This window comes from Falco peregrinus, chromosome 2, assembly GCF_023634155.1.
Source record: "Falco peregrinus isolate bFalPer1 chromosome 2, bFalPer1.pri, whole genome shotgun sequence".
NCBI classification, from domain to species: Eukaryota; Metazoa; Chordata; class Aves; order Falconiformes; family Falconidae; genus Falco; species Falco peregrinus.
The window spans coordinates 14,257,099-14,275,580 of NC_073722.1; the positions used below are offsets into that span (position 1 = coordinate 14,257,099).

The 18,482-nt window shown below is 40.3% G+C and overlaps 1 protein-coding gene and 1 long non-coding RNA gene across 4 annotated transcripts; one reads left to right on the top strand and one right to left on the bottom strand.

The window, feature by feature from the left end:
* Window positions 1-5,214: 5,214 nt before the first annotated feature.
* On the bottom strand, window positions 5,215-10,668 carry LOC114013846 (uncharacterized). Of its 2 annotated transcripts, XR_008746161.1 has the most exons (3): window positions 10,306-10,668; window positions 8,129-8,259; window positions 5,215-6,720 (listed from the first exon to the last, which is right to left on the bottom strand). It is a non-coding gene; the product is annotated as an uncharacterized LOC114013846 (long non-coding RNA). The 2 variants fall into 2 exon arrangements; XR_008746160.1 differs by lacking the exon at window positions 5,215-6,720 and having other exon boundaries at window positions 8,059-8,259.
* An 81-nt stretch (window positions 10,669-10,749) lies between these two features.
* Window positions 10,750-17,787, top strand: MMAA (metabolism of cobalamin associated A). Of its 2 annotated transcripts, none has more exons than XM_055797402.1 (7): window positions 10,750-10,813; window positions 11,560-12,047; window positions 13,106-13,228; window positions 14,653-14,823; window positions 15,131-15,216; window positions 15,795-15,944; window positions 17,432-17,787. In XM_055797402.1, the coding sequence occupies exons 2-7, from the start codon at window positions 11,615-11,617 to the stop codon at window positions 17,717-17,719; spliced, it is 1,251 nt and encodes a 416-aa protein (XP_055653377.1). In that variant the 5' UTR covers window positions 10,750-10,813; window positions 11,560-11,614; the 3' UTR covers window positions 17,720-17,787. The 2 variants fall into 2 exon arrangements, with proteins under 2 accessions (XP_055653377.1, XP_055653378.1); XM_055797403.1 differs by lacking the exon at window positions 10,750-10,813 and adding an exon at window positions 10,851-10,965.
* The last annotated feature ends 695 nt before the right edge of the window (window positions 17,788-18,482 follow it).

The following is an 18,482-nucleotide window of genomic DNA, read 5'->3' on the forward strand; positions in this document are numbered from 1 at the left end:
AATGTGATCTTTGTTACTCAGAATGTGTGAATTAAGAAAGTATGTGATTAGTTAACTAGCATTAGGTCTGTACTTGTAGTCTTCTTCCAGAAAGGCCAACCACAAACTTATCAGTAATAACCTTCACTAGAATACAGGCTGCCCTGTTGTTTGAGCTTCTGAGAGATAGCAGTCATCATTAAGTAATGTAGGAGTGTTTGTGCGCACAGTGAGAGAATCAAGTGAGGGAACTGCCTATCGGAGCTTGCTATGCTCACTGTATTACTATCATTTATGAAAAGTTTTGTTCTAAAATAAATATGATTAAAAATATGATAAAAAATATGAAAAGGTCAGAGGAATGGATTTGTGACATATAAACGAGGTTTGATTTTTATTTTTTTTTTATTATCACCCCCTCCCTTCTGCTCTGCTTGCTAAAGAATATCAGATCAGGGTTGTACTTGTTTAGTTGGAAGTCTTTGAAGATCTGGTCAGTGGCCTCTGTCTCAGCTCTTAACTGAAGAAATCGGGGATTTTATATTTTATGGTTAAGGAACTTTTTTTATCATCTGTCTTGGCATTTAATACTATGTTAACAAAACCAAACTAGATTTAACTGCTTAACTGCACAGTTATACTTGTGGTCTGCCCTGTTAATTTTATGTAGACTACTAGAATGTCCCTGTAGAATTAAGGACTTTAACTAGTGAACTTTCGCAGGTTTCTCTAGCTTCTGTGATCTGAAGATAAGAAGACATTTGCTACACAGATTTCTAGGAAAAATATATGGACAATTTCTGATGTTAGAAGTAAATAGAAATTTGGGGAGGGGGAGAAGGGAGAAAAGCTTTGTGGTTAGTTTGGGTTGTGGTTTTCTGTTGGTTTGGGTTTTTTTTTGGGGGGGGGGGGGGGGGCAGCAGGCTGTGGGTTTTTTTGTTATTAACGAAAGTAAAGGTGAGAAACAAAGGCCAGCAGCTTTCCTTCTATTTGCATTAACTCCTAAAGCCCTTGAAGTACTGAGATGGGTAACTTTGTAGCAGAAAAGTTAGCTTGCTGTTTAATAGGGACAAATGTGATAGCTAACACTGCAACAAGAATAAAAATGGTGTGAATATAGGGACTAGATGACTAGATAGGAATGAGCATCCTTAATGGTTCCAGTTGACCTACTTGGCTTGTTACTCACATTTTTGCAACAAACCTGGAGGTCTTGAAACATGCATAGAAAGCTGCTGTGAGGAGGAAGAGTTCAATCCCTTTTCTTTACTTCATGGGGAATAGAACAAGAAATAGCAGGTTTAAATTGCAGATAATAAAATTTAGTTTAATACTGGGGTCATGGTGGGGGGTGGAAATTCCTATCAGTAAAGATAGTAAAACACTGCAACAAGTTTCCTTAATAGGTTTTGAAGAATTAGTCATTGAAGATTGTCAATGACAGGTTGGAAAAATGCATGTTGGGAATAGAATGGTTGTCCTTGATGCTTTCTTGGATGCTTTCCTGCTCTGTGCTGTGAGTGTTTAGGGCTTGGTCTGAACGTTTTAAGAACTGAATTGTGTCAGATGCTGAGGGTCCCTTTGTCACTTGAGCATATTTTCATGCCCATCAAGACATACCGCTATAATACAAAACAGGCAAGAATATTTTCCCCTCTTCTTGTTCCATATGCCTGTGTAGTTAAAATGAAGGTGAGGTATAGCTAAAAAAATCAGTGATTTGCACAGCTGTCCTAGTGACAAACCTCACATTCTGCTGGAGACTGTGTTCTACTAATAGCATTTAACCTTCATTGGGAACGGCTGGAGTATGAATGCCTCATATAAGACCATCTGGAAAAGAGCTTTTCATGATGATTATCAATATTCCTAACAGGAACCTACTCAGAGTCTTCACTTTCAGAGCAGGAAGACTGTAGAAGTGGTGACAGCTATAATGGCAGGGCACTAATGAGTTTAAAGAAATGTTACTTTTGTAATTGGAAATGATACAAACAGTGTCATTAAAACAGATTGTTGATGCCATTTCTATTCTTGTCATAGTCTTAGTTACAAGAATGGATTCACTCTGAGGAGATGACATCAGAATTTTTATGCTTTCCACAATTAGATGGACAGATCATGAGGCTTTAACTCATGAAATGCTATTTTTCCAGAACACTAGCTAAAGTAAGTGAGGATTTGAATGACTACTTGCTTTTTCTTCAGTTGAACAGTAGCACAGAAGAGGTGAAATGTCACTGACTCGTGATTCTGAAATGTGGTTTAAGAGCTAAGAGCTCTGACTTGAGCTCCATTTTTTCTTGTTTGTTTTGGGTTTGATTTGTTTTTTTGACTAAAGATACTGCTCTTTAACAAAAACCTTTAAAGCTCAGTGTTTGGTATATAATATTAGAAGCTTTTTCAAAGACAGAATCAAGGTCCCTTTGCTTCAAGAAGCTTCTTGTTCCCCCAGTAATTCTGCGGTTCTAATCCTTTGAGTGTCTATTCATTCTGTCTTCTTTAGAATAAGTAGGTGCACAATGCAGCGGAAATGGATGGTGGTGGGAAGAGACACCTCAACAAATGAGGCCTTCTTGAATACATTTAATGCAACACTATCAATTTTTGCTTATCATTTTAGGTCATTTTGAAGATCTGATGGGCTTGTAAGGCCTGCTGTCAGACCTCCACTATTGGTGGCTGACATCCTCATTGAAGAACTCAGCATCCGTTTATTGTGTTCTAGCATCAATCTTGTTGCATGAGAAGGAAATAGTACCAGTAATATATCCTCTCGGAACAAGCGGCAAACAAGGACAAGGGATGGTGTGCATGTATATGTAACACAACCTTGTATTTGGGTGTTCCTCTGTTCATTTGTTAGTGTTCTGTGCATTGAGGGTTTGAATAGTCTGCCTCCTGCCGAGCTGGGTTGAGAGCTGGAGCACTCCTGGAAGTTGGTAAAGCTGTTAGCAGAAATGGGCGCGGAGGCTAAGCCTAGGCCAGATCAGGGACACACAGATACAAAACTAGATACAGCTTCTGACATCAGACTGCTGCTGTTTGTTTCCACCGCACTGTGAGAAAGGCCATCTAGTAAGACCGATAATTAGCTTTGATCAAATAGGTGGGCTTTTTAATGCTGAGAAGCTGAAACAGAGTAGTTGATCAAAAAAAACCCTCAGTTGTTCAGTCTGTCTCCCTCTCTGCTAAAATTGCAAAACATAAATACAGTTGAATCTGGTTTGAAAAGGATGAAGGATGCTGACAACCACAAGTCATCTGAGTACTGCAGGTTTCTTCATTCTCAACAATAAAATATAGTCCTTGGACACTGATTTATGCAACAAGGCAGCTTTTCATACCTTTCATATGACATTTTCAGTTTTTTCCCCACACTGATACTCTGAATAGGTGTCAACACAGGAACAGAACTCCTGGTTAAACTTTTATGCTTAGTATTTTGTTTCTGGTTTAGGTGGGGAAAAAAGATGGCATTCCTATGTAAGCCCCATGTTACACGGAGATCCCTGACTTACTGCAGCGACCATAGAGAAGGCAACAGCAAAATTCTGCTGGAAAGTTAGAAACTCACTTTAAATGACTCCTAAATAGCGTTACAGCCACTTGCTGCTAGTCTTCCATGAGTAACTCTCCAAAACAAAACAGATGGAATTCATGCTGTCAGAGGTGTGACTTTATATTTTACATTCTGAAGCCTACTGAATGCACTCCGAATAAATGTTCCATGTGTTTAAGTTCCTCAGGTTGTTAAGTCTGCCACGGCCAAACAGGGTAGATTTACGATTGTGATGATGAAGTAATACCAAATTCCTGTGTTCAGAATGCCTCCAAGCTGCGTGACAAACGTACGTAGCACTAGCTTCCCCTTCTGGCCAGAAGTAGTAACTGATCCTGAAGGGAACTCGCATGAATTATTTCTCAATTTTATTTCTGTGTGCTACAGATAAACACTAGTTATCAGAGAACAAATTAATGTGTAACTGCCACTGAGGGTGAGGACGGGAAGTGCTGGTGGAACATTTTCGCTTCTTGCAAGATAATATAATGATGTGTGGAGATGGGGTTGCTGTTGGAACATAGAATTCTTTTCTAAACCTGGGCCCAATTTGGAAATAAATTAGATAAAAATACTAACTTCTAGATAGATGGATTCCCAGTGTCCCTTCTAGAACCCTATTAGGTGATGCTAGAAACAAATCTTTTACTACTATTCGTATTCTGTATGCTAATTTTCCCCACACATCTGCATCGGTTATGATTGTAACTTCTTTTTTTTTTGTCAGTTTGGAATTTTATTGCTTGCGTTTTTGTCTTATTTAAAGATTCTTCTTTCATTTTAATTCTATGGCATACTATTTTGTAGCATTAGCATAAGCTTTGTAAATATAGAATGTATTAGCATAAAGGTTTTTTTTGTGGTATAAAGCAACAATTACACTATATGATCCAACATGCTTTTTAACAAACCCTTTCTAAGTTAGTTTGCTGGTCATTTACAAAGTTGTATTACTGCATTTCTGGATGGGTTGATCATATTACACTGAACCTTAGCAGAATCTTTCCTCTTTGTCATTTTCACTGCCATCTGCTACAGCTGTCTGGAAAAATGGGACATTTAAATCACTAAACAATTCTGTGTTATGAGACCACCAAAGTCTTGCTTTTGTGGGCATGTTGGAGAGTAAGCATGCAAACACAATGTGCACGGCACATGCATGCCAGGGAAACAAACTTCCTGCATGATAAATGATAGCCTCATGTTTAAGATGTTTAGGTGGACTGCAGGAAACAGGCTTCCCTGTTCATACCACGGGTTTGGTCCGAAATGAAAACATTCAGGTTTTCCTGTACCTCAGTCTTGAATCCTGATTATCAGATTTATCATGGGCTTGGTCTTCCTCTTCATCTTGGCCATGTGTCATCCTGGAACTGAAAATGTGTCTTGGTATGTTTTGCAGAAATGTTATGTTTCTAATGGACAGTTCTACCCACTATCTCGCTTCTGCCAGTTGTGGTTTTCACCTGCTTCTGAAGCACTCAGCATAGGGATGCTGAGACAAAGACCTCTGAGCACTGATGCTCTTGGAGATGCAGGGAGAAAGACTTGAATGCATGAAAGATTACGTCTTAACTCTTAATGTTCAATTTGTCTACAGTGGTAAACTGAGGTATGCATTCATCATTCATTCCTTGCCTCAATGTATGCCTCAGTTTGTGAACTGAGGTATTAATTTTGTGGTGTATAAGACTGTGCTGATATCATACCAACGTAATAGATCTCTAGCACACTGAGCTGGGGGGAAGAAGGATTATATTTAGTCACTTGTAAGTGTCAGTACTCTGCTCCTGTCTTGTGTCAACTCCTACAATTGCAGCCAATCGAGCCTTTCCTTAAGCAAAAAGTAGCTGGGAATGAGGGTGCCTTGTCATAGTCAACTGTTGGATTGTATTATACTTCTGTGTTTACTAATATACTTACTTGCTATGGTTTCATTGCTATATTGAAAATAATCAGGAGGAGGCAATTAATGATTTCTGTTTCAGCTGTGCAATAATGAACTATGTGAGAAGTGTTTTGATATCATGAGTCATTGGTGGCCATGGAGGAAAACATACTCTTTAAGGCAAACTTTTAAATACTTTCTTAATTGAAAGAAAAAATTAGTATTTTACTGGCAAGTGGCTTGGCCTTCCAGGTTTATAATTTTAACGAGTCAGTCTTGGAGAATATTATTTAACTTGCTTTTACACCAATAGTCTATATGAATAATGTTTGGGGGGGGTTGCCCATATAATAATTTTATTTTTATTTTCTAAGAAATGTGAACATTTGCAGAAAAGATAATTGCTTTTATAAGAAAATATTTTTTTCTGTCCCCTTTATATGTCCTTTTGTATCAGGCAATTCATCATGGACAATTAAACTTGTGCATAAGCAGTACAAAACTTTCCTATAATGGTTGATGTAATTTCTCACTAATGTGCAGTCATAGCTCAGTTCACACCAACAACAAAATGTTGGAAGTCACTGCAGTAAGGTTTTGTCAAGAGCCTGCGGCTCCCTTGTGTATAAAAATGTTACACAAATATAAACCATAGTTGTTTAAGTTGAATTTTCCCCCTTCTATCTTCAGATTGAGCTTTGGCTGAGACTTACAAGAGACTAAAAGCAAATTTCTTTTTCCGTGTTCTTAGGCAGCTCTAACAGCTCTGACAACCTTACAGCTCCTCACCAGCATGCCATCCCCTCGTTGTAGGTTGCTGAACCTGGAAAGCTGTGGTAAGGCTTTTGTCTCCAGACCTAGCCAGGGAGCTGGCTTGCTGCGCTATCCTGGTCTTTGTTAGTAAAACCTTCAAATGCCCGTATGCAGCAAACACCTGTTTGTGTAGCTGTTAATGAGCCTTCGGGAGATTTGCTTCCTCTGTGCTGTTTCCTTGTCGAAGTCACAGATGCAAAACCTGAGGCCTGGGTTCATGTTGCATTTAAACGGACAAACTTTCAGCTGTGAATATGCATAGTATTGTTTTTATTTCAGGTGTCTGGTTATCTTTTAAGATGAGGCAGAAATATTTTGTCTAAAGTGCTGAGACTGTTCTTCCTAAAAGGCTAGTTAGTGCTTCTTACTGAAAATAAGGCTGTAAACAGCAGTTACTTTGCGTAGTGTTGCGCTGCAAAGAGGAGATTAGTTCAGTCTTCTCCGCTTGTGTGAAAACTGAAATGAGTTGAGAAGTGTCCTGTGAAATAAAGGAGAAACGGTCGTTCAGCCGCCACTATAGTTTCAGTTTGTACTATGGCAGGGGCTCAAGTTGTTCTGTAACTTGGCTAAACCTGGTAAGCAGGTAGGATTTAATCCTCACCACAGATTGACACTTGTTGCTGCTCTGCTCAGCTGTTGTAGGTTGCAATGGAGGAGACTTCTCATTTCTCCTGTGTGTTGGCGGGCAATGGGTCTAATTCATAGCTGCAGAAGGGGGAGCACTGCAGTGATGGCTCCTGGGGGCTGGAGGACAGGCAAGTAGTGATTGCAGGATCGACCCTGCTAGAGTTTGAATGCTGAACTTCAATCTGTGTTACATCAGCCTAAATTTCTAATGTAGTTTAAGGAATATCTTGGGGTTTTTTCTTGGGCTGCTTGTGATAGCAATAAAACCGCTAGTCTAGTTGTGGTCATACTAGCCGAGAACATGCATTTGCAAGTGAGCAGGGTGGACTGTTCCATGCAGAATGAAGAAATGTTGGGGGAAGAGAGAGAGTGAAGACAACTAGGTCTTATGCTGCAAGTACAGTGTGAGTGGTCAGTGTTAAGAATTGCCACTGAATTTGTGTTCCTGAATGAGAAGTTCATTTTGCAATAAGGCATAGTGCAGAAGGGCATTTGGGAGCATGGCAAAGCCTTTTTAACTGCCTTCCCATCTTCACAGGGGGAGAAAGAACTGATGAAATAAAATGTCATCTCTAAGAAATCCTAATTTTTCCTTGTAAGTGATGTGAATTTCATAATTCTGTAACCGTGACTAGTATTGACTGTAGATATGTCAGACCTCCTACTGTGCAGAGGGAGGGACCAATATAGAGTTTCTAGCAGAAGTACACCTTTGTATGTTCAGGGAAAAGCTGGTGAATTTCAAGATGCTGCTGCTTATTTAATTTCATCAATTATTTGTCCTGTTGTGATTTCATTTAGATCATAGAGATTGTTAGTTTTGTATTTGCCTTTGCAGGGCATTGCTTTATAGCTATGTCTTATGAACATGTTAAGTACCATTGTAATAATAATGTGCAGAAAGATTACTTTGGGACTTCTTAAAGAGGAAGTGAACAGAACAGGGAAATCATAGTGCTGCCAGAGGAAGAAAGAACAAACAAATCCAACTAAAATTGCACAGGGAAGCCAGTTAGCATGTAAATTTGAATGGTGGAATTTGGCAAAGATGCTAATGCTCATACTGTTTCTGCTGTGAGAAGTTACAGAAGGCTTTTTCTATTATTTTTATAACGATTAGGATTGAGTTGTACATTTTGTCTGAAGATTTGTGCCTCCCTCCACCCTTACTCCATGGCACAACACTTAATAACGCTTTACAGGATGTTTTAGTGTCAGCTTAGAAGGAAGACTGCCATTTCATGACTAACAAGCAGTACCGTTTTCTTTAACACCTGGGGTAGATTTTCAGCAAGGAGGTTAAACCAGATCATTTTCCTTAAATCTTGGACAAATTTGCAGACTGTGATGGAATAACTATGGGATGCACATTTTTATTCTTCTGACACCCCTGGGGAGAAGAAGCAGAGAGAACACAAAAAGGAAGATGACTTACATTTGGAATAAAAACCCTAAACAGCAAACACACACACACCCCCCCCCCCAAAGAAAACACAACAGTAACAAACCACCACCACCCCTCCCCCCCCAAAAAAATATTTAAAAAATAACAAAGAAAAAGAGAGAAACAAAGAGGCTGATGTGGAAAGCTACTGAAGTACCCTCCTGAATACCTGAGCTAGGATGTTAAGCGAATTAATAATGACCAGGTAAATGAACACATGAGCCAAGAGAACTCTGTATGTTGGAGATCAGAAAGACAAAACCAGCAAGTCTGACCAAACTTCGTTGGACTGTGTTTAATAAAGACCAAAAAAATAAAAGTTTGGTCACATACGTTAAAAGACCATAGGGGAAACATAAAAGCACTGTATAACATGACAGAATATAGGTTAAGGAGACTCTAGATATGGTCCAATTTCTAAGGAAATATTTTGCCTGTTCTGGATGAGGTTAGAGTAAAAATCAGAGATGATAGAAGAGTGCACAGTTCTAGGAGACCGGTGCAATCTGTGTGCCAGAATATTGAAAGAAGAAGTATATGTAATTGACGATGCAATAGGATGTCATCCTGTTATAGCTGACATTTGGGGACTATAGTCTGTGACTGGAGAAAAGCAAACTTGTTGAATAATGGAGTTGAGGAGATAGGGGGGGACCTGAACAATTTGGATTTCCACACCTCACCAGTGTGCAAGGTCTTGAAAAGAGTTCTTGTAGGAAGACTGCTCTAAAACATGCTTGTTCATTGTCATACCAGATTTGCAGTGCAACTGATGAACTGTATAAAATAGCAGAAGTTTTGTTCTTAAACTGCTGAATGTACAATTTAATCTCATTCCTATTATTCCGGTCTGCAAGATTATCATAGACGCAGCACTGAACAATTCACTCTCCTCCTCAGCGTTGACAAAACGTGCAATTTTGTGTACTTGTTCATTTAGTTCTTGCAACAAGGTCAACGACAAAAGTATTCAAGATGAAAGCACGCGAGTGGAATACGATGCAGGATCAATGATCTGTGATGAAACCACAGCAGAACGGCTTTTTTGTTGTTGCCGCTGTTATTAAAATAATTATGAGGATGTGCTACCTAGGTTTAAGCACAGCACTTGAAACGGAGAGCCTTAGAAACCCTGTTTAAGGAAGAGATGATAGTGGTGTGTGCTGACTGATGAATAAAGATCTGGTTAAACAGAAACACTACACAAGGCTATTTTGAAGTGGGAATTCTTTCTTTCTGCTGTGGTTTCATCGCATGCTGATAGGGACGCAAACTTGTGTGTTTTTTCAACTCTGAAGAGTGGTTTGTTCCGTTCTCTGTCTATGATAATCTTGCAGACCGGAATAATAGGAATGAGATAAAATTGTGCATTCAGCAGTTAAGAACAAAACTTTTGTTATTTTATACAGTCCATCAGTTGCACTGCCAATCTGATAGGGCTGTGAACAAGGCTAAGGTGTTCTAGAAAGTGCTAGTATTGCTGTAAGGCACTAGTAACGGCTCAGACAGCAGATTGTGTGCATTTCTGTTTATTGGAAATAAATGCATGTACTTTAATAAGAAGAGGTGCAGAAAAGGGAGGGTAAGATGACTAGAGAAATAAAAAAAAATAAAAAAAAAATACAAAAATTAACAGAACAAACCAGCATTCAACGAGAGGAAATCTTAAAAATCAGGTTTAATTTGGCAGAAGACTGAAAAGAAAATTATTAAATAAACATGTTTTGGGTGGGTTTAAGGATTTCTTCTCCCTTCTGATATCTGAAATGAAAGCATGGAATAGTAAATTGTTGTGTCGGAGAGGAAGGATGATCTGCACCATCCTTCCTTACAGGGGCAGGGCAGGGAAACGGTTAATTACATGGTGAAATGATGAGAAGTGGGTCCAGAGCGAGGGCTTAAGAGGCTTGGGCGCCACTGCTGCACCGCGTCCCTGTGCTGTATTGCGTTAGTCTTTAACGTTCCTTCAAGGGGGTTATTTTTCGCACTGACCGGGTCCATTAGCTGGTTTGTGAGACCACCAGGATGCTGGATTAGGGTTTGGGATCGCTTTTGGAGGCTAGGGCGAGGTTTCGCCCCATGTGCTGCGGAAGGCCCAGCTCCAGGCGCGCTCCGGGGTGGCGGCCCTGGCTCGGGGTGCCCGTGGTGTCAGCCAGCGGCCCGGTAGGCCGCCGAGCCGTTCGGTGCCACGGGTGGCCGCCGTGCCGCCCAGAGGCGAGGCGCTGCCGGCGAGGAGGGCGCAGCGGGGAAGGCGCTGGGGGCTCGCAGGCAGCCGCGGCCCAGGCCGAGGAGGGGCGGGACGCCTGGCGAAGAGCAGCAGGACGCGGCGGCTCCGACCCAGCCGGTCGGGCTCCGCCACCCTCGCCACCCGCCAGCCCCGCGGCCGCGTAGCGCTGCCGCCTCACGGCCGCGGCGGGGCCCGGCGGCGCATGCGCGGCGGGGCCGCGGCCGGGCGGTTCCGGCTGGGCGGGAAGGCGTCACTTCCCCGCGGCGGCGGCCGGTGGGTGCCGGTGGGGCCCGGGGCCCGTGGGGTGAGGTGGGGGTGTCCCGGGAGCGCGGTGGGGCGGCCGGGGTGAGCCTCTCCCCCGAGGCCTCGGGAGCGGCCTGCCCGGCCTCCGTGGGCCGGCGTCCCGGGCTGCTGGCGGCGCTGAGGTGGGTCGGAGCAGGCCCGGGGAAGGTGGAGGCTGCGCCTGGGCCTGCTGCTCGGTGGCGGTCCGCTGGGAGCCTTCAGCTCCTTGGACACATTTCTGAATGTTCTGGTGTCTTCGTCGGGGGGTGAGGGTTTTTTTTTGGGGGGTGGGGGGTGCGTGTGTGTTTTCCTTCTGGAAATAAGATATAAAAAGCTCATCCTGAATAATTGTTTTGAAAAAACCTTGCAGCCCTGAAAGTGGAATATACAGCAGTTTCAGTAAGCATAAAGGTTGGTTTGTTCTTGGGTTTTTAGGGTACTATGTGTGCTCTTAGAGGCTGTCTTATTTTGAAGCACTTTTTTATTTACCTGCTTACTTACAATGTTTTCGTTTATTAAGTATGATAATAGAGAGATGCTATGCTATTGAAGATTCTGTAGCTTCTTTCAGTTCTGGTTTGTTGTTGTTTTTTTTTTAATGGGAAGAGGGAGCTGTTGTATTTAAAATGGTAGGTATGGATAAAATAAAGCTGATGATTGCCTGCGTACCTAGGTTTCATTTGAGTCCTTACAGATGCTTTGAAGGAAGTAAAAACAATTTTTTTTTTCCTCTTTAGGGGATGTGCAAACGGAAGTGAACTGATACCTCTGGTACTTTTAATTCCAAACAAGATGAAGATCCCCAGTTTGCTGCTGAGATTCCCTCATTGTTATTTCTCTAGAAGAACTTACTTCGTGAACTGTCACTTCACTTCCAGAGCAGATTTACTGCATATTGAATCTCTTGGGCCAGTGCACCATTGTCCTACAAAATGGATATGTTCATGGATATGTTCCTCCAGCGGTTTGAGGAGAGAACTGTGTCAGCAAGTGGCCCCTGACCAGCAAATCGAGGGACTTCCTGATAGAGAACAAAGACTTGTAGACAGACTTTACAATGGACTAACCCAGGGTCACAGAGCCTGTTTAGCAGAAGCTATTACACTTGTAGAATCAACTCAGAGTAGGAAGAAGAAAGTAGCCCAGGTGCTTCTTCAGAAGGTATTATCCTACCACAGGGAACAAGAAAAGTTAAATCAAGGAAAGCCACTTGCCTTTAGAGTGGGTTAGTCCTTTTATGTCTGTCCAGTAGTTGCTTTGACAGAATTACAGTCCTCACTTTTTGTTATCATTACTGTTAAGTGTCGTGTCGTGGTCTGTAATCTTGGATCTCTTGGGTCACTTGGATTGCCGATCTAGATCACTTCTTTTGCCCAATATCAGTATGGCTGGAGCTGGCAAATGCTTTTGAAAAAGCTGTAGAAATTATTATTGCTTCTTGTGGGGCTGTTGTTTGGTGGTTTTTGAATAACTGTTACAAGCTGAAATGTTAGGTAGTTTGCAGATTGGTACTGCTATTATATGCCCTTGGATAGGGAAGAATGTAGTTAAGCAGACCTGATCTTTTCCCAAAGAAGGTGTTTTCTTGAACACTTTCTGAATCTGTTCTTCAATTTACAAAAGCAAAACCACTTACCCTCCTGTTTTATGGCCTTTAAAGCAGCCTAATGTTCCGCTGAGGAGACTTGAACCTGGTTATCTTGGGAACTATAATACGTTTTTTGCTTACAAAGAGATGGACAACTAAAGTATTTCATGCCCAGTTATTATCTCTTATGTGTGTGCAGAGGTAGTAAGAACAAGCAGTTGGGCACAGGAGTGAGGAATGTTTGGTGCTAATCTTAGTTGGTGTGCTTTGACATGCAAGTAAATCGCCTTATTTTTTGAAATACTAGCCCTTCAAGGTAAGGGCTTTTGCTTTTAGAGTGTTTCTTTTATAAATAGTTAGTAAATCTGAAAAATCCAGGTTTAGGATATTTGAAGTTCTGAAGGATAAGTCAGTATGGAAATAGAGACGGGTAAAGCCAATGTTATGTTGGTACGGGTAGGATGAGGGGTGGTGAAGTAAGTGCTGCTGCGTTGGGTGAACCAAGGTAGTGTGTTTCAAGTGATTTAGAATTATAAATAGATCCATCTTAGCTGGATCTAGCGGTTGTGGCATAGCTTTCATTTGCCTTTGTTGTGATACTGTGTTAAAGCATGAATTGTTATCAACTTAGATGTTCCTGTGTTGTGTTATTTATTTGATTTATGAAATGTTTTATTCTTTCTAATATGATTTAGGGTTGTCTGGTCCTCCTGGTGCTGGGAAATCAACTTTCATAGAATGCTTTGGGAAAATGCTTACAGAAAGAAAATACAAAGTGTCTGTGCTGGCTGTAGACCCTTCCTCTAGTACAAGTGGTGGTGAGTGTGAATTAAAGTTTAAGTCAGGTTTCTGACACCTTGTCAATGATAGGAGTATTTCTTTGGGCCAAATGAAGGAAAAATTGGGGCATGTAAAAGTTAACTATTAAAAATAATTGTTGTATTATGTTTTGATTTTTTCCCCCATGTAATACAAAATTGGGAAATAGATATGTGTCCTAATTTTGTCACGTTTTCTTTTCCCCAGTATTCAAATATTGCCTTACAACTTCTTTGTCTGAAACTTTAGATGGATGCTGTTTTCTCTCTCTAGTTGTGTTTATTTATTTATTTATTTCCCTATAAATGAAGAAGTATCAGGGCATTCATTTCTGCTTAAATTTCACAATGGTAATGCTGGTCACTGGGCAGGAGACATATGTTAATTTAAAACTGCTTAGAGGATGCTGCAATCTGAGCATGTAGATTTGGTTGGAGTTTAGAACATTCATTAGTTCTTCTCAGTAGGAATTTTTGGAGTTCTGTCAACTATACTGGTTTCAGGGTCTCCTAATGCAGTACCATTGACCATTTGTCTCACAGCATGGTTTTGGTTTAGGGTTTTTTTCCCTAAATTTGAAATTCTTCAAAGTTGTGTGGCTGTAATCTGTCACACTCAAATCAAAAATTGTAGGGAAGTTATAGACTGGCCATGCTTGCTTAATGGCATCTCTGATATAAATAATAGAACCTTGATTTTGATCTTTTTTTAATGGGCAGCTGCCAGGGAACAGCATTCCTTTTTCCAGCTTCTATACTGTTAGAGAAGATGTTGCAATGTGTAATTATTTATAAAGAAAAAACCAAACCTTCAGCATTGCAATGACCTGGAGCTAAGAGATACATTCTTAAATGCATACATTCAGGGCACATCAATAGAATAGCGAAGTATGATAACAAGACTGCACAGTTGGAAGAACTGAGCATCTGATCTTTTGTAATGTGCGTCATGCATGTAGATCTCACTGAATCCGATTTAAAGTTGGTATGAATGGAAAGAAGGCAGGGATGCATGACAGCTTTCTTAAAAACAAACACCCACCGTCAGGACATAATCAGATTCAAAGGCAGAGATTTGTTGCTTTGGACAGAAACAGCAAAGATTTGATTGTGTGGCCTGCTGTGTATAGGCCTCAAAAAGCCATCAGGAACTGTAGAATTCATTCTGACGTAGAACAAATTCTTCATGTTTTATAGCAGCAAGGTCTGCTGCATATCTGGCCTTTCCAAATTTTGATGGGCAGAAGAACCAGGCAGTAACTTCCCAGTCCTCAGCAAACTCTTGAGCAGATACTATTGGGATATTCTTATTAGAATGACTGTGTCTGAGATCTGTCTTTTCTCACTAATTTATTGGGGGTGGGGGAGAGAGGGAAGTTTGGCTGTTTTGCACTTTTGAAATAATGTAACATTAAACATTGAAGGTTCTCTATTGGGTGATAAAACACGGATGACTGAGTTGTCAAGAGACATGAATGCGTACATCAGACCATCTCCAACCAGAGGGACACTGGGAGGCGTAACAAGGACGACGAATGAAGCTATTCTGCTATGTGAAGGAGGAGGCTACAATGTTGTGCTTGTGGAAACAGTAGGTATGTGCTTAGGGTTTTATTTATCTTCTTAAGATGTCTAAACAAGGTGTGTTACTAACTGCATACTTTCATCCTTGATTTTTCTCATGCTTTCATGAGCACTGGTTGAAAATGTATGCCCATTCTGTCAATTTTCTAGTCCTGTATGTTTTGTGAAAGCGACGTTTTAAAAAACTGTTGTTTCCTGTTATCTCTGTTTTGTTAGAGGGATTTGTTCGTGGTGCAGTACTGGGGTCTGTCATGATTACTGTCATTAATGTGACTGAAAGTTTGCAATAAATGGTGAACTCTGGATTTCATTTTTTAGGTGTGGGACAGTCAGAATTTGCTGTGGCTGATATGGTTGATATGTTTATATTACTGCTGCCACCTGCGGGTGGAGATGAATTACAGGTATTTGTTGGATTCTCTTACTAAGTATTACCTAGGACTTGAGAGAGGAACTTAAATCAGGGTGTAGTACCTGTGCAGAAAGTCTGTCTCAATAGTGTTTTGTAAATTACGCTGCTACTATTGAAGTCTTTTCAGTGTCTTACCAGTTTATTGCACAGTTAGGATCTGATATTCCCCCTTGATTTTGGAAGTATTGGAATGTAAAATTTTGATAATCTCTGACTGACTTTGGCCTGTCTAGTTATATGTGATTTTGGGGAGTGGCTTTGTATTAGAGGAAAACAGAAATCAATATAAATAGGTTTGGAGACTTGGTCATGTTTTGGTTAAACTTAAGTCTACACATGAAAGAGGTTATCATGTAAACTTATGTCCATATTTAGTGTTCTTGTGTTAAAGTAATAACTAGTAGTGGCAGAGGCTGTTGGTACTACTCTTGCATGACTAGCACGTACACAAACACAAAGTCAGTAAGAGCCACGAGAAACTAGCAAAGCATTTTGACCTGCTTTTTGCGATAATTCAGCACGTCTCATTCCTTCTGGGTATTCATGGTTTCTCTCCCATGTTCTGTTTAGGGTATCAAACGAGGTATAATTGAGATGGCAGATCTAGTTGCTATAAATAAAGCTGATGGTGATTTGGTTGTGCCTGCACGAAGAATACAGGCTGAATATGTTAGTGCTCTGAAGCTGCTTCGCAGACGTTCAAAGGTTTGGAGACCAAAGGTTGGTGTATTTCACTATGGTTTGTGGGGGGGTTGGCTGCAGATTTGTGTTGTTGGTGTGTTGGTGGTTTTGTTTTTTCTTTCCTCCCCCAGAAAAAGTGCTGAATTAGTTAGGATTGTTAACATCTCATCTAGCTATACTAGTCTCCCCTGAGCTCTTTCATAAACATTTCAGTTCTGTTGTTTAGTTTTACATTGTGCTAGAGAGTTGGAGTGCCTCTGTTTCTGTTTCACCTCTGATCTCAAGGTGTGCTCCAGGAAACACTGCAAAGCCAGTCCTGCTCCCTGTGATTCTTTGTCCTGAGCTACAATCTCAGCACTAGCAGACCTATTACTAACATCAGTAGTGGTACAAACTTGTCTTGGTTTTTGTAAACTATGCATATCTTGAAATGTCCCACAAACTATTTCTCTCTCTCTTTTATAACTCCGAAGCCTATGATTATCTTCGTTCTTTCACTTGTTCATGTGTTTCCTTTATTGCTTTATTTTTTTTTTTAAATTTCTCACATAATAAAATTTCTGGGGCAAAGCCCTCATCTACGTGTGTATGCAATGTCCAGATTATTGGAATTCTTATCCTGTGGGCCTTTAGTTTTAATGCAGTATTCCATGTATTAAAAGGTTATTAAGTTATTAAGGAAAAGATTCAGTACTAACTTTAATATAGGTATATAAAACAAGCGCACACACACACTCTCACTCCCTTTATTTATGTACGTGTATATATAAAGGAGGGTTTTTCTACGCTAGTATTAAAATTGACACATTGAATTAAGTTTAAATCTGCTGGGCTGCTTGAGGCTTAGCCATAATTTTGTAGTTCTTGTTTCTAGATCTGATGAGAGGTCACATCTGATAAACATGACCCAAAAGAACTGAGGCCAGTTAATTAAACAGGTTATCAGAAATCTGTCTCTTTCAGTGGTGGCAGTGTCTGATAACTGAAGAAAGAAAATATTGATGTGTAGGTGCTGTATCCTATCCATTAGACTGGGGAAAGAGAGAGACCTATTTTTTTTTAAAAACAGCTGTTCCATTTTAAAGATCATGTTGGATGTCTGAAATACTTTTGGCAAAATGAATTCCTAGTCTGGAAAGCAAATGTAAAAAATAGTCGCTATACTTCCTTTCTGGAATATTTTAAGTGCAAAAGAGTAGCCACCAGAGTATATCTTCTAGAATATGTAATTAACTGCACATTTCAGTAAAACAGCAACACTGTACCTTTTAGCTAAAGGAATCGTTAAAAGTTATTCTCACTCATTATAACAGCAGTTGGACAAGGCCTATTTATCCCAAATACTATGGGTCTCAGGGTCCGTTTATAATTGGTAGCATTCCAGTTTTTGCTTAGAGCTTCATGAAGTGAGTGTACTGAAGCTTGTCTTACGTATTTCTTAGTTTTCATGCGATCTACCTGATGCAAAAATTGAACCCTCAAGCCCAGTAGTTACTTGGCTTTAAAAATTCTTCTGAATCCAACAGGTAATGCGCATCTCTGCCAAAACCGGAGAAGGTATCTCGGACATGTGGGATAAAATGACAGAATTTCATGACCTCATGCTCACAAGCGGTGAGTTGATTGCCAAACGACGGAGACAGCAGAAAGTGTGGATGTGGAATCTCATCCAAGAAAATATGTTGGAACATTTCCGGAGTCACTTGGCAGTCAAGGATAAGATTCCACTTCTAGAAGAAAAAGTTCTTAGTGGTGTGTTGTCTCCTGGGCTGGCAGCTGACTTGCTACTGAAAGCTTTCAAAGATGGTCTCTAAGCATTACATTCTACTCTGTTCTTGTTAAGTCATTTATGTAAACATGAACATTAAATACAGTTTTTCCATGTGTGGATTCAAATGTTTTACTACAGCAGACAGTAACAGAATATCTATCTAGTACTTGGAAAAAAAATCCTGTAGGATTCTGTATATGTGAAGATCATGACAGCAGATTTTACTCGGAGATTGCTACAGACTGGGAAAAAGCACATTTCTACATCTTCTATTTGAAAATGCCATAGACCTCTGTGTATGCCTGTGTCAAAATGTAACTGGTTTTGGGTGGGTGGGAGAGAAAGGTTTGTGGTGGTGCAGAGGTTTATTCCAATCGTGGGATCTTCTGCAGAGCTTTTGGCACTGCAGCTTTCCATTCTAATACAGCATCAGTTGTTGATAGTATGGATTGCTTTTTCTTTCCTCACCTTGAGTGACAACAAGAATATTGGACTCCCTGGCAGCACCTGGTAACATTCTTAGTTTTAAATAAACTGTATGCATATAAATAGAATATAGTGGTGTTTGGAAGCTATAGTCAGTTATTATACACTATACATTAGGAGAAAGGAAGTTAAACCATCTCGGTTTCTAAATAGATGTTTTTACATTAAAGCAAGATTTAGTTAGACTCTTAAATGTGGACATCAGAACAAATGTCCCCCATGATGTTTTAAATGATGTCTTTATAATAGAATAATTGAACTGTAGTAATAACGGTTTGAGGTTTTCTGACCTGACTTCATTTTTGGGGGTTCAAACAAAA